Raw genomic sequence first — 16,008 nt, forward strand, 5'->3', positions numbered from 1 at the left:
AAGGTGCGGATTCGAACCAGAAATCTGGTTAATGTCTCAGGTTCTCACCGTGGGCCGATCAGTAGCCTCTTAGTTCTTGATTGAGTGCCCTCATCGGCTGAGGATCCATCTGTGCTCTACCTATCGGCATTTTTTCACTAGGGCTGTAAGATCCATACTGGGTCCAATGTATGTACTCTCTCTTCTTTCACCTCCTTTTTCAGGTCTTTGGGCAGCTACCCATGCTTGCTGACGGTGAATTTATCCTGTTCCAGTCCAATGCCATCCTGCGATATCTGGGGCGCAAACACGGTGAGCACCATACAAGGATTTGTGGGGTACAGACTCACGGTAGCGTTTGGGAATTCCTTTCTTTTGATAGGCATAAGCAGGGAGTGAGGTGGAGTAGATGTGACTGAGAGGGAGTTGAGGTTCTCACAATGCTCAGTTCAATGAAATTCTGTGTCTCTGGAGTGGTGAAGCCCTCAGTACACCAGGGTTCAACAAGGGGAAGGTTTTGAATCGACCCTACCATGCTCATAAGACGCTGAACGAGCATAGACTGATTGTGAACCCAGTTATATAAATGTCCAACAGATCCTGCCCGAGGCACGTGCTGCCCCATTGCGCCCTTCTCAACACCTCTCCTTCCCTCACAGATCTCTACGGGAAGAACAACAAGGAAGCTGCGCTCATTGACATGGCCAACGACGGGTCGGAGGACCTGCGAGAGAAGTTTTACAAATGTTTTTACGTTGAATGGGTAGGTTTATTTTTATGTTTACTACAAGATGGCAGCCAGAGAGCTGGGTCCTCTCCTTTTAGGGTTACATTTCTGGCACCAAGTAAGAAACCTATAACAGTCTTTATAAGAAGGGTAGCCTACTGGGTTGATTTCCAATCCAAACAATGCTCTATAAGGTGCAGAGTCAATCTCATGTCAGCAAGCGCGTATAGGGCAGCCCACGCTTTATGTCTGTACTGCTGCTCTGAGGAATGGCTACCTTTAATTTACTCACAACTTTATAGACCCTGACCTCTTGTTCTCACCTTCATTCTTTAGTGAGATCCTTCAATCTAGAGACTCAGGGTGCAGGGCACTGGGCCTGACTCCTCATGGGGTGGGGTGGCACCTACCATCCCTTTTGTGGTGTTAGTGCATGTGATTGAATAACATTTTAGTTTGGGTAGTTACTCACCGAAAGCCCTGGGGAAGGTCTTCAGGGAGTTGGAGGAGACCGGGAGAGTTCAGAAGCTGTAAACCTTTGATTAAGGGGCTGGGTCTGAGGCTCAGGGCATGGCGGAGTGTGCACTGCTTATCTCTGAGTGAATGCGCTGGCTAGGAGTGTGTGCTGCTTATCTCCGAGTGAATGCGCTGACTAGGAGTGTGCGCTGCTTATCTCTGAGTGAATACGCTGAGTAGGAGTGTGTGCTGCTTATCTCCGAGTGAATGCGCTAAGAGTGTGCGCTGCTTATCTCTGAGTGAATACGCTGAGTAGGAGTGTGCGCTGCTTATCTCTGAGTGAATGCGCTAAGAGTGTGCGCTGCTTATCTCTGAGTGAATGCGCTGGCTAGGAGTGTGCACTGCTTATCTGAGTGAATGCGCTGAGTAGGAGTGTGCGCTGCTTATCTGCGAGTGAATGTGCTGGCTAGGAGTGTGCACTGCTTATCTCCGAGTGAATGCGCTGTCAATGTGTGCACTGCTTATCTCCGAGTGAATGCGCTGTCAATGAGTGTGCATTGCTTCTCTCCGAGTGAATGCGCTGGCTACGAGTGTGCACTGCTTCTCTCCGAGTGAATGCGCAGGCTAGGAGTGTGCACTGCTTATCTCCGAGTGAATGTGCTGTCAATAAGTGTGCACTGCTTATCTCTGAGTGAATGCGCTGGCTAGGAGTGTGCACTGCTTATCTCCGAGTGAATGTGCTGGCTAGGAGTGTGCACTGCTTCTCTCCGAGTGAATGCGCTGGCTAGGAGTGTGCACTGCTTATCTCCGAGTGAATGCGCTGGCTAGGAGTGTGCACTGCTTATCTGAGTGAATGCGCTGAGTAGGAGTGTGCGCTGCTTATCTGCGAGTGAATGTGCTGGCTAGGAGTGTGCACTGCTTATCTCCGAGTGAATGCGCTGTCAATGTGTGCACTGCTTATCTCCAAGTGAATGCGCTGTCAATGAGTGTGCACTGCTTCTCTCCGAGTGAATGCGCTGGCTAGGAGTGTGCACTGCTTCTCTCCGAGTGAATGCGCTGGCTAGGAGTGTGCACTGCTTATCTCCGAGTGAATGTGCTGTCAATAAGTGTGCACTGCTTATCTCTGAGTGAATGCGCTGGCTAGGAGTGTGCACTGCTTATCTCCGAGTGAATGTGCTGGCTAGGAGTGTGCACTGCTTCTCTCCGAGTGAATGCGCTGGCTAGGAGTGTGCACTGCTTATCTCCGAGTGAATGCGCTGAGTAGGAGTGTGCGCTGCTTATCTCTGAGTGAATGCGCTGACTAGCAGTGTGCGCTGCTTATCTCTGAGTGAATGTGCTGACTAGGAGTGTGCGCTGCATATCTCTGACTGAATGTGCTGTCAATGAGTGTGCACTGCTTATCTCCGAGTGAATGCATTGACTAGGAGTGTGCGCTGCTTATCTCCGAGTGAATACGCTGACTAGGAGTGTGCGCTGCTTATCTGAGTGAATGCGCTGACTAGGATTGTGCGCTGCTTATCTCAGAGTGAATGGACTGACTAGGAGTGTGCGCTGCTTATCTCAGAGGAAATACACTGACTAGAAGTGTGCGCTGCTTATCTGAGTGAATGCGCTGACTAGGAGTGTGCGCTGCTTATCTCAGAGTGAATGCGCTGTCAATGTGTGCACTGCTTATCTCCGAGTGAATGCGCTGGCTACGAGTGTGCACTGCATATCTCCGAGTGAATGCACTGGCTACGAGTGTGCACTGCTTATCTCCGAGTGAATCCGCTGGCTACGAGTGTGCGCTGCTTATCTCAGAGTGAATACGCTGACTAGGAGTGTGCGCTGCTTATCTGAGTGAATGCGCTGAGTAGGAGTGTGCGCTGCTTATCTCAGTACAAAGAAGAATGCATCGCTCTGCCACAAATTATGCATCCAACTGTTCATCCGTTTCCCTACCTCTTCGTTTGGTGGTCATTGCCTTCACCTACTAGTTTATTTGTCCATCCCTTCGGTGTTCCATGTAAACTTGTATGTCTGGTATTGACTGCGATTTTTGTGACTGTGTGTGTTTGTGTACCATGGTGGGTTGCTGCATATGTGTATGCCTTTGTGTTTTGTGCATGCTTACCGGTAACTACAGTAAAACATTCTCTTGTAAGTATTTAGGTCTCCATGTGTGGGTAAAACTGTTGATCAGTGTCTGAGAAGTGGTGTGAATGACTACCTGTGTACATGAATGTCTGTATTTCTGTTTATTATTGTGCCAGAATGTCAGTTGATTTGTGTATAAATGAGTGCCTGCATGTCTGCTCGTCTGTTTGCATGAGTACCTGTATGGCCATTGGCTTTTGTACGTGGACACCTGTATGTCCGTTGGTCTGTTTGCATTGGTACCTTTGAGTGTGTTGGTCAGTGTGCATGAGTGCTGATACATTTGTTTTGAATATGTTATTATAACTTGTGTATTTTTCTATATAATGTCACTGGTGCATGTGTGCCTTTTGTAGGTTGTTACATGAGTGGATGCTTGTATGTGTTTTGTGTATGCACATCGGTGGTTGCATGTAGTTGTGTGCTTGTAAATCTTTAGGTCTCCGTGCATGGGTAACATTTTTGGTCAATTTGCAAGGAATATCTGTTTAATGGAGGCCTATGTGCATGGCTACCTGAAAGTATGTTTGTTCATGTACATAAGTGCCTATATGTACGTATGTTGGGTATTACACATGGCTATCTATATGACTGTTCAGTGTAAAATGGTGTCTATGTGCTTGCTGTTTTAGATGCATGATTACCTGTATGCATGTTGGTTTCTGTGCACAGATGCCTGCACGCTTGTTGGCTGAATATATGTATGTTTTTCTGCCTGTATGTATATGCAGGATTGCTGTTCGGTGTTCATAGGAGTCAGCACACATATATACATGACTATACACCTCTATATTGGGTGTCTGTGTGCATGCACTATAAAGAAGCCAAAGCTAATGAGTTTGTCAATGTTTGAATTATTTCAATACAGGAAACTGGCAACGAAAAGTTCATGGAAGATCTGCCCAATCAGCTGAGGCCTTTTGAGCGTCTTCTCTCCAAGAACTCGTCTGGATTCCTCGTTGGCAGCACGGTAAGTAGCATGACTGCCCTCCGTAGGGGTGATAAGGAACTGCAGGTAAAAGAGAGGTTGGGCTTCAGAAAACCACAGTGTTGGAGACTTCCAGTCCCGCGGGCCCATGGACTCTGTCCCTCACAATGCATTATGGGAACAGAGACATAGTGGCTTTGTGATCTGTATGGTATATGGTCGGTGGGGTTGGGCCTTCACACTACACAAAGATGACTGATTTATACAGCGACAGAGACCGACTTGGCGTATAGTGTACATGGTCTAACCCTACATCTGGCTGTAAGGAACCTGAAACCGAAGAGCTCAGGGGAAGTTGGTTGGAAGTGGATGGTAGCTTTGTTCGTTAATGCTTTCCATCTCTCTCTTTTCCCATTGACAATTTCTTCGCCGCAATCTTCACCTCCTGATAAATTCTCTTTGCCTTCCCCTCTTCCTTTGCCCAAATGGTGTTTGGACAAAATATTGAGTTGTAAAAATCATTAGTTACAAATATCAGAAACAAACATTGTGACACAAATATTGTGATGAAAAAATATAGTTAGTAGCGAATATTGTTTTTATGAATATTGTTAATATCGTTTTCAATTATATAGTTGTAAAAATATATATTTTTAATTATTTTAAGGTGTTTTAGTATATATATATATTTTTTGTGTTACTATTGTTTTTGTAATTATTTTTTAAAATATAGGTTGTGTAGGAAAGTGCCTCTTTTGGTCATGGTTAGCCCCAACGTTTTGCCTGGAAAATGATGTAATTTCATCAGGAAGTGCACAGTGTCCTTGCCAACTATGTTCCCTGTGCCGGAGCTCCTTCCCTAAACTGTACCTATTGTTTCCACAATTGGCACTACTTCAGCTCACATATAAGCCCCTAGTAAAAGTAACCCCGGGTACCAAGGGCCTTGTGACTAAAGAAGGTCCCTAAGGGCTGCAGCATGAATTGTGCCACCCTAGGGTCCCCTCACAAAGCACATACACACTGCCTCTGCAGCCTGCGTGTCTTGGTGCAGACAAAACTGAGTGCCATAGACACTGCATGGGATATAGGTAAGACACCCCTCTAGCAGTCTTTGACCCTAAGGGACCCCTTACAAAGTACATGCACACTGCCACAGCAGCCGGCATGTCTTGGTGCAGACAAAACTGAAGAGTCCACATAGCACACATCCCTGTGTGCCATGGCCAGAGGCACTGCATGGGGTACAGGTAAGATATCTCTCTGGCAGGCCTTAGCCCTAAGGCAGGATGCACTATATCTCCTGTTAGGTATATCTGCATGAGCAGATATACCCCATGCAATATCCTTGTCGATTCCGGGATATTGTAAGTGACCAGGGAAGCCAAAGTAAGTAGATGGGCTGGACACTGGTCATTACAAGTTCTCTAGAAATATGATGAATTCACTGAACTGTGGGAAATTTGGTTCCAAACATCTTGTTTTGCAGCGTGAATCCTGTTCTGGATTCACATGCTGTGCATCATTCCGCCACCTAGTGGTTGGGTCTGGAATTGTCTTTGGGTTTTTTTCTTTGGTGCCAGGTACGTTCCCTGTGTGACGTCAGACGGTATCCTGGAGGTAGGCGTGCGTGGTAGCCATCTTCAGATTCTTTTTTCTGCCGTTGGGTCTGAAAGCAAGAGGGGAAGCTCCAAATAAAGTTTTTGTTTTTCTCGAAAAAACTTTTAAATGAAGATTCTCATCTAAGGATCATCGAAGTATAATCGATCAACCGACGTCGTAGCCGAAGGCAGGAGCAGAGCGTCCATTAGAACACCAGCAGTCCACAAATGGCGAGGTAGGGGTCATAGAGAATACCCCTTTCAAATTCTGCACCAAGTGCCACCACAAATATGCACAACGTGACCCCACACGACGTGTGCAACCTTTGCCTGCCCGAAGATCATCCGGACAAGGACTGTGAGGCCTGCTACGCGTTCCTGCCGAAGATGCTCAGGACACTCTGAAACCAAAGACAGGCCCCGTACACCACAATGTCGCAGTCGACGAAGAAACCTTCCATGAGGGACCTGGGTTTCTGTAGCGACGAAGAACGGCAGGGTGCTCCAGCAGAGTCGACACACAAAGGATCGGATGTGGAGATCCTAGAGAAGGACTCCGAAAAGATCAGCGCCGAAAAGAAAGCAAGAGAGATGAAAAAGAAGATGAAGAAGGTAAGACACCATAAAGATCCATCGAAACCGAAAGGCCACAAACCTAAGACGCTCAAGGCCGCCCCGACGCTGAGCAAAAAAGGCGAATGAGGGTCAGCCGCAATTAAAAGAACCCCACGGAACCCATCCAAAGGTTGCCGAAGAGGGAAAATCGCCAAAGGCACCGAAATCAAAGGTCGCTAACGAACCCGCAGAAAATTGCACAACACCGCTGAAGACTAACTTTGACTTCGGGAAGAAAAGAAAGTCCCCGGCCTCCAACGCCGAGAGGGCCCTCGAGGTCGAAAGGAAAAGGAGAAGACTCGAGGAGGAGATGGCTACGCTCATATAAAAGAAAATGGAATATGACGTCTCACTAAAGGATTTTCGAATCCGTAAGACACAGGCGGCCGAAACCGAGAACGTTGATGCCGAAGAGGCTGAAACGTGAGGGGGAGGAAAAGGGTATCTTCGAATCTTCACCAATACCAGAACCTAGAGGCAAAAATCCCGAGGAATACAGAGATGTACCGGAGGAAGAGGAAAACTCAGAAACGTCCTAGGATACATGGAACGACCTCGACACCGAGAGTCCAGAGGAAGAAATCTGCTGCTTCACTTCAGAAGCATCACCTCTAGATTGACATTGCTTTTTTCCTGAGTGGGACGGGTATGCTCAGATGTGAGTCCCGTGCTCTCCATGCCACTGGAATCAAGCTATCCTGGCTGAAGAGGGGTGAAACCCCGAAACCGGTCCTAGGATGCTTGGTTCCAGTCCAGGGAGGACTTGGTTTGGCAGTTCGGGCTGGACTGTTCCCATGAGGCACAGAGTCAAGACTGATTTGCATATGGCTGGGTCTAAACTGGGGTGGCATGGTGAGCAAAAAAACAATGGATTTAGGCGCAGATGTCTGTACTGGAGTGAATGTATGACATTGGTATGCATTCTGTCCATCAACTGTTGTTTTTGCATTTGCATGGTAAAAAGGGCAGCAAACCAATTTTGTGTTCCCTTAGAGGAAGAAAAAGGGGACATATGTTTCCTACTGGAAACCCTGGCACCTGCAACAAAGGGGACACAATACCTACCCATGCTACAGAGTAACCTGGATCAAGGCAAAGAAGCCTTTAAAGAGCCAGCATCAAACAAAGGAGTAACTCCCCGAGTGGAGAAAGCATAAAAGGCCTCTTCGAAGGACCCAAAATACATACAGGGAAGTACTACACCAGACTCCATCATTGTCACCACAGCCAGGAGGAGAGCAAAGGCAGTCTCCAACACCGGGCCTCCACCAGAGAAAGAAAGTAAGAGGATGGTTATGGTGGGGAGAAAGATGGAAAAAGAAGCTGCAACACCGTGGCGCATTGCCACCTCAAATGCCCTGTTAAACAGATATGCCACCAACTGTGGGACGAAATAGAAGAGTTGCTGAACAAACTCCCCGAGGAGGAGAAAATGAAGGCAAGATCTATTGTCCAAGAAGGGACAAATGTGGCTAACACCTGCCTGAACTAAACGCAAAATAAAAGGGAGAGGAGGATACGCCCTTACTTCGACCTCCTCAGGGTAGACCTCATAACACAAACACGTAAGGATCATGAAATCGCAGTTTGTTAGATAAGATACAAGGTGTAGCAAAGTACGATGCTTTGTAAAAACTGCCCTCACCCACAACGGATTGTGGCATGCTTCATCATAGGGCGGCTGCGACACCTCTGCGCAGACCAACGCTAGAGGTGGAGCAATAGGGTGGGGAAGACAATACAAACACAGAGAAAAGGAAAGGATCCGAGGAAATAATGAGTGCAGATATTCAGTTTAAAACTAACCATGGGTGGTCGCATAAAAATGTATTCCTGCACTCCCTCAATTAGGGTTAAAAGGGTATCTCCCTACCTAAGGATGGTGGTGAGGTAAGTGTATTTAAGCACCAATCACCCCCGTTCTGCATTAAGGTCAACATGTTTCAGCTGGAATCCGTTATACCCCCGGCTTTCGTCAGGACTGTAGGATCCCTGTGCTAAATCCCTTTCTGTTAATATACGAATTGTATATCTAATTACTCCACCTGTTACTTTTAATTATGGTGGGTTCCGTACTTATACTCCTGATAGGATCTGCAAGTGAAGAGAATAAAAAAACAAGTGAAGAAATTCCATGTGTAGGCTCTCAGAAGAACGTAAACGTGATGAAAAGTGATAAAAACTCTATATACTATATGTGCTACCTTTATCTCATATATCTACCGATTTGGTGCGTCGCAGTCTTCATAATTCTTAAGTTATCATCGTTAGTGTGGCGGCACTGCCCCCAATTGCTTGTGAATTTCACCTTTGCAAATCATTAAAACCTTTAGTGCCTGTTTATAGCAATTCTGTGTGAGCACATCTATCAATATTATGTCCAACAAGTTCATGCCTTAAATGGAAACATGCGTAAAAACGATCGGGTACTAATGCCAGGTCACTAGATATATCTTACCGAGTTTCACTTAATTTGCCGCCTGAACTGGCATGAGGGGAGAGAGCGACCCCCTGTAGTCACACACTGGTAGGGAGAACGTGATTATATGTACTGCATAATAATCATGTCAATAGAACAGGGACTTGCCTACAATGAGGAAGCGGCCTTGGAAATCCTCTCTGGCTCTTCCTTACTAGGAGAGACTACCATTAACCAGGTCCTTACTCAAAGGGAAGGATGGGATACTTTGGTTAAAAAAAGACCCACGTTAAAACCATCTTACACGGGGCTATACTCACGGAGGACCTGAGGGCTAATGCAGCCCCTCGAGGTCTCATAGTGACTCCGCTTTCAGGAGAGACTGGGCCCTGATCGCATGGAAGTGTACCAGGGACTGGCTGGTGTTGATCATCACTACGGCCAAAAGATTAGGAGACACTTTGTTCATCCAGATTCAAACTAGTGAACAGGGTCTGAAAACAAGCGTTGTACTAGCCACATACAAAAGGAAGCGGGAGGAGACAAACAAAGAGATTGGAGACTACAAAGACTATTGAAGTCGAAGATTAACAAATTGCAAAAAGATCTTTAAGTGATTCTCAAGGGTGGAAATATACCCATATACATCAGATGAGTATATTCAGAAAAAGATGGAGTATATGAAGAAAGGGCAACAGGCAGGAAGCCGGAGCATGGACAGTATGAGCTCTAGCAGCGAAGGAGGCGGCTATGAGAGCAGACCAAGGAGAAGAGGCAGAGGTCCGTTCCGAGGCCCGCGCCCAAATTATAACCCCATGTACCCTACCTACCCAGGGCAAGGTTTTGGATGGCCTCCAGTGTTCCAACCATTCCCACCAATGCGAGGGCCTCATAATCCACAGTATTCACAAACACCCGTTCCTTTTTTAGGGAGAGGCAGGGGATGAGGCAAGGGAAAGCAAAGAGGGACACTAGGGGTGCAATGGGAGGACCTCAATCAGAGGGTGATGAGGAGCATGGCACGGGACCCCTCACCAGGGACCAGCAGGGAGGAAATCTAGTGATGAACCTTACAGATACACCACTCACCGCACCTCAAGAAAGACTACTGAACAAGGGCCTGGGCTTTGTCCCAAACAACTCCTTGGACAGCTTCAAACTATAGCAAGAGCTGTCAGAATTCTTTAGAACAATAAGACTTAAAGTCTTCTTTGAGGGGCACCCAGAGAAAACAGAGGGCAGGAGAGACAGTAATTTCCACCTCAAATCGCGCTACACCCCGCGAGCTCCACTATCCCCCTTGAAGCCATCACATTTGAGAGAGCAGTGATACACGAGGTGGAAGAGCTAGCTAGAATCCATGCGCAACCCTCCAGAAACCTCACTAGGGAAGAGAAAGAAGCTCTAGCTCAACTTAAAGAGAATCAAGACATTATCATAAAGCCTGCAGACAAGGGAGGAGCCATAGTGATCTAGACGAGGGTAGCATATGATCAAGAGTGCACTACACTACTCGGTGATGCTAGGAATTACAGAGTCCTCCCCAGAGACCCTACTGCAGAATTAAAACTGGAAATCACCAGTGTGATAGAGGAAGCCACTAGTAATGACTGCATCTTGGAGCAAGAAGACAATTTCCTGACACAGAGACCCGGTAGTACCATACTTTTACACACTGCCGAAGGTACACAAAGCTAAGAGACCACCACCTGGCAGGCTGATTGTTGCAGGTAGGCTCAGGAAGATGTCCGACAGTAAGGAGCTCCCGTCGAGAGCTCCCGGGCTAAGGATCGGCTTTTGACTTTTATCCTAGTTTTTTGGACTGCAAACAAGCCTCTCGCTACACCATCGCAGTAGTTTTACAGTACTACCTTATCGGAACTGTGAATGATCTGCAAATTCAGCCTTTAAGAGGTGGATGCAATCTGATGAGGCACCGAGGCCGACGCGTGGTGTGAATTCCCAAGTTATCCCCAGTGCTAGTCGCTATGACCCTTATATCCCCTGGATCGCCGACACCGCTAGAGCAAGCCAAGCGACCAGAGGCGAGTTAACAAGTATGATGGCAAAATGGGCTTGCTGGCAAATTCGAGGGACTCTGGAGGGGGGGAGCGACTCCTTACTGTGACCATAGCCTTCCTCACAGAGCCGAGCGGAGCCGTCCTGATGAACAGAACGCCACCTCGGTGAAAGTTGGTTGCGGATGCTACTCACCAGGTTATCGTAGCACCGACCACGAGAGGCGGCAAGATTGAGATACGGGCGATCCCGGTGGCCTGATTCAAAGATGGCGGCTCCTTCGGACGGAGACGCGGGTCGGGACCCGGACCTCCTCTCTACTGTCTGTTAAGAGGCTCCATCCATCCATGAGGCAGACAAGAGTCAGCTTGTGATGGGCAGCATTGGAAGAGCTGTGATGCGCAGGATGCGGTTCACAGGCTCGGTAAGGGCGCCCCCCCTGCACTGCTTGAGCCTTCTGAGGGTGACTCCTGGGGGAAGAGACCGATGACTCTGGCACGCTTAACAAACTCTGTGCCCACAATAGCCCCAAAGTTACAGTGAGCTCAAACTCATTGTGATCGAGACCTGGGCCAGTGCCTGACTCCAAGATGGCGCCCGTTGTGAACGTATAGGGGTTTTTCCAAGTAGCGCATTTTAACAGTTAAATGGTAGCAGTGGGGCATTACCGGAAAACCCCCTGAGATAGAGGTATGGCCCGGGGACCTTGTTGAAGCCAATATTTTCTTTGCTGAGCCTTCCCAGTGCAGTGCCTGACCTCATGATGGTGACTGGAACCAATCTTGATCAACACCACGGGGGTCCCCTGAGGCACCGGGGCACTCCCAAACTGATCTGTTGTGGCATTCCATCTGGGGCCCCCTTACATCGGCACTCTATTCTGGGGGCATTTGGAAAACATGGTGTTTCCTGTAAGATCTGGCCATGACAACGCCTGACTCTAAGATGGTGCCCGCCCTCGGACTCAGTACTGACCCCAGTTTTCTCCGGCTCGCCGGCGGCTTTCTCTCCCGGACACCAAGCCTCCCGCAGATTGCACCTTGATATCCACCGAAACAATATCCTCTTTCCCACCTGGATTCTGATCGGACTGCGATTTCTCATCTCTCCTATTACCTCGTTTGATTTCCACATTCTTAGACTAAACCTGACCATTCCTGACAGCGGAGTCCGAGCATTATGGCCGTAGCCCGATGGAGCTGCCTAGACAGCTATAGAGTAGATCGGCCCTGGTTTTTCCCGTCGGCCGTCACCTACCCAGCCGGACATTGGACACAGTTTCTCCCCGTCTCCCTGCTTTGTCCCCTTCCTTCCACTCCCTCTGACGTATTACTGCAACATTGCTTTTTTATCCCATGTTTGACTATGCTTTTGTAACAAATGTAACTTGTAACCTGTAACTCATGATTCTCATGTAAAGCGCTCTGATACCTCCGGGTCTAACCAGCGCTATATAAAACTCATTAAATAAAAAAAATAAGTAAAATACTGGAACCACTGTTGCAATTTAGCGATTACTTCCTGAAACCCTTGGTACAGAGCAGGGAGGCGTACCTTAAGGACACCACCAATGTCCCTAATTTACTCAGAGACATGGACTTTGACCCTGAAGAGGAATTCCTGGTGGGGATGGATATTGAATACTTCTACACCAACATTCCCCAAATGGAAACACTCCGGGTAATCGAGGAGATCCTTTTTGCACAGGAGTGGCAATACTGCACATCCCAGAACATTCATCATCCATTTGGCTGAGATAGCGCTCACAAACTTTTTGGAGTACCGAGGTAAATACTATTTGCAAACACATGGGACATCAATGGGCAGCGCCTTTGCGCCTAGCCTAGCAGGCCTCTATGTACCCGCCTTTGAATAAGTGCACATCTTCATTACCGGGAGCCCATGGACTCCTAACATTAGGATGTGGAGGCGTTTCATAGACCACGTCCTCCTCATTTAAAGGGGTGATTAACAGTCAGTCAAGAACTGTCTAGAATGGCTCAATCGCTAAAATCCCTATCTACATTTTACCTCTACCATCCCAAAAGAATGCCTACCATTTCTTGATCTGTTAATTATCCCACAGGGAGGTAAACTAACCACACGGGGTTTCCACAGATAGAAATGGCCTTCTACTATTTGAGAGTTTCTATCCAAAATCTCTCCGGGAAAATCTCCCTGTGGGGCAATTTTTACGCCTGAGGAGGAATTTCTCCAACCTGGATGACTTTAAGAAGGAAGCGGAAACATTAGCTGTGTGAGAAGTTGGCCTGGTATATGCTGTCCACTACTTAAAGTGGGCACCTTGTACCAGTCCAAACTACCCCTTATGGTGAATGGTTAAAGACAACCGTTATTGAAAGCTATCCTAGTGGTAGCTATGGAGAGCAGCCTTCAGGCTAAGTCTCGAAGGAATGTAAAGCAGCTTGTTTTACCAGTGTATAATCTCTTGAATGACCAAATGAAAAGACAACCACACCAGGTATATATTTAAAATATATGTATTTAAAATAAAACACGCCCCTCTAGTCTCTTTATGAGACTGGAGTTCGAAGTACTTAAGTTACAAGTCGGTATTCAACAGTAAAAGCACAAATACGCGTTTGGGCCCTAGGGGCGTACCAAACCATATACCAATAAAGTGGTATAAGAACCACAACTGAACTAGACACAAGGCCTAGAACCTGTAGGATCGCTGGGACCCCAAGGAACCACCCAAGGTAGTGACACAGGGGACCCACGGGGGCCGTGTGCAGTGTGTGAACACAGCCGCGAGCTCCCGTTAGCTTCTATGGGAAAAGTCGCGGTTGTAAATTTAAAGATTAGGGACACTTAGAAATGAGTCAGGACCAAACCCTTTTGGACTGAAGAAGTTCTAGGGCTAGCACCCACGGGAGCAACGGAGTACTCGTGCATAGGTGTCTTTTGGTGTCGGGTCGCGTTGTCGATTTCATTGGGAGCTGGCGAAGAAGTGCTGCTGCCGTGAAGAGGAGAACTGTCCGAAGAGATCCAAGCTCGGATCGAGGATGGAAGGAACCTGCAAGCAGAGGGGACAGAGTCTGGGTCACTTACCAGTAACCAAGGGCACGATAGACCAATGCCCACAGATGATTTGATTTGATTTAAAAACTTATAGAGCGCATGAATGCCCAAGGGCATCTTGGCGCTATGATCGACACATAAGGATTCTATACAGTTTTGCTTAGATCACCAAATGTTTAGATTATTAGTTCTTAAATAACCATGTTTTCAGCAACCCTCTAAATATCATTAGTGAATTGCTATTCTTTATTTACATAGGTAGAGTATTCCAAATTTTTGCTGTTCCCAGAAAGAAGCTTCTACTCCCCCATCGTGCTTGCTTATATCTGGGTATTGATAAAAGAAGTGCTTGTGATGACCTTAGGTTCCTAGCTGGAATGTATTTTTTAATGTGTTCTGAGATAGTGTGATCCATTCCCATGTAATGCATTGAATGCTAGGCATTGTGACTTAAAGATAATTCTTTTGGCCACGGGTAGCCAGTGAAGTTCTTTCAGTCGGAGGGAGACAGACTCAAACTTGGGAATGTCCAAAATCATTCTCGCCGCTGCATTTTGCAAACCTTTGGAGTCTAATTAGAAACTGTGTTTGAAGACCCATACATAGGGCATTGGCATAATCCAGTCGCGATAAAGCCAAAGCAACAACCACAGTTTTCAAGGTATCTAGCGGAATAAAATGATGGATCTTACTGATCATTTTCAAGATACCCCAAAAGGCAGAGGCCAGTTTCTTGATTTGCCATTCAAATGTTAGTCTTTCGTCAATTATGACGCCTAAGTTCCTCACTTTCATGACTGGGGCTGGACATTCATCTAGGTCAGCCGGCCACCATCTTGGAGACCAAAAGGGTATCTTGGCTCCTAATAGCAGCACCTCTGTTTCCCCCCCCATTGAGTTTGAGGTAATTTCTCTGCATCCAGGTATTAATCTGTACCATGCAGGTATTGAATCGGTCAGCTGTCTCATCGAGACACCGAGACCACTATCTGTGTGTCATCGGCGTATGAGACAACCGAGAAGCCAGCTTTTCTAATTATGGCCGCCAAAGGTTCCACGTATATATTCAAGAGAGTGGGGCTGAGGGAAGAGCCCTGTGGCACTCCACATGCAAAGTTGAAGGATTTAGAGACCAGTCCATCCATTTCTACAACAAACGATCTGTTTGTTAAGTATGATGATAACAGTGTGGTGGCAGTGTCATGGAGCCCTAACTCTGTTAGTCTTTCAATTAGGATTCCATGATTGACTGCGTCGAAGGCCGCCGACAGATCTAACAAAATTAAGGCGGCCTTCTTTCCCTCATCCAGAGTTGTTCTAAGTTCTTCTACTGCCATTACCAATGCTGTCTCGGTTCCATGACCGTCTCTAAAGCCATATTGTGATTGATCTAAAAGATCTTTTTCCATGATAAAGGTTGAGATTTGCTTATTAATTAGTTTCTCCAACACCTTGGAATAAAAGGGAATTCTTGAATTTTGGTCGATAACTACTTGGCTCATTGGGATCTAGATTACTCTTTTTCAATAAAGGCCGGACTGATGCTATTTTCCATGATTCTGGGAATATCCCAGACCTTATTATTTCTGAGAATACTATTGTAAGTTGTTCACTGATCATATCTGTGAGCATATGAAAGATTTTGGGGGGACAAGGATCAGATGGAGCTCCGGACTTAGTTGACATAACTATTTGTCTGATCTGCTCCTCTGAAGACGGACGAAAGAGGAACACCGGACTTGGTTTTGTAGTGCAATTTCCTGCCGTGCTATCATCAGAGGCTAACTGTGAACAAGCTTTCAATGATTTGTATAATGTCTCAACTTTATCAATAGAAAATGTCGGGTGCTTCAGGTGAGTTGACGGGTGTCTTGACTCTTCAGCCACGAAGTCCAGGAGGCGTCGACGATGACCAGGAGCTGGATTCGAGCTGTCCCACAAAGTCTGTCGAGTGCTGCGGTGTCGGTGACCAGATTAGACCCAACAAGCCTTGGCAACGGCAAGTCACTTGGAAACAGAGAAAGGACGTCAGTTCAGACCAGCAAGGTCTGGGGGACTCACCCAGCGAGGGTAAGTCGGGGCATAT

At 47.0% G+C, this 16,008-nt stretch overlaps 1 protein-coding gene across 1 annotated transcript in view; it reads left to right on the forward strand.

The window, feature by feature from the left end:
• Positions 1-16,008, forward strand: part of LOC146839360 (glutathione S-transferase P 1-like) — a 195,144-nt gene that overhangs the window by 149,320 nt on the left and 29,816 nt on the right. The window contains exons 4-6 of the mRNA XM_085651360.1: positions 204-291; positions 639-742; positions 4,167-4,268. Coding sequence (XP_085507486.1) covers positions 204-291; positions 639-742; positions 4,167-4,268 — 294 coding nt within the window. The remainder of the gene's footprint in view (positions 1-203; positions 292-638; positions 743-4,166; positions 4,269-16,008) is intronic.

Source organism: Triturus cristatus, chromosome 4_1, assembly GCF_964204655.1.
Source record: "Triturus cristatus chromosome 4_1, aTriCri1.1, whole genome shotgun sequence".
NCBI classification, from domain to species: Eukaryota; Metazoa; Chordata; class Amphibia; order Caudata; family Salamandridae; genus Triturus; species Triturus cristatus.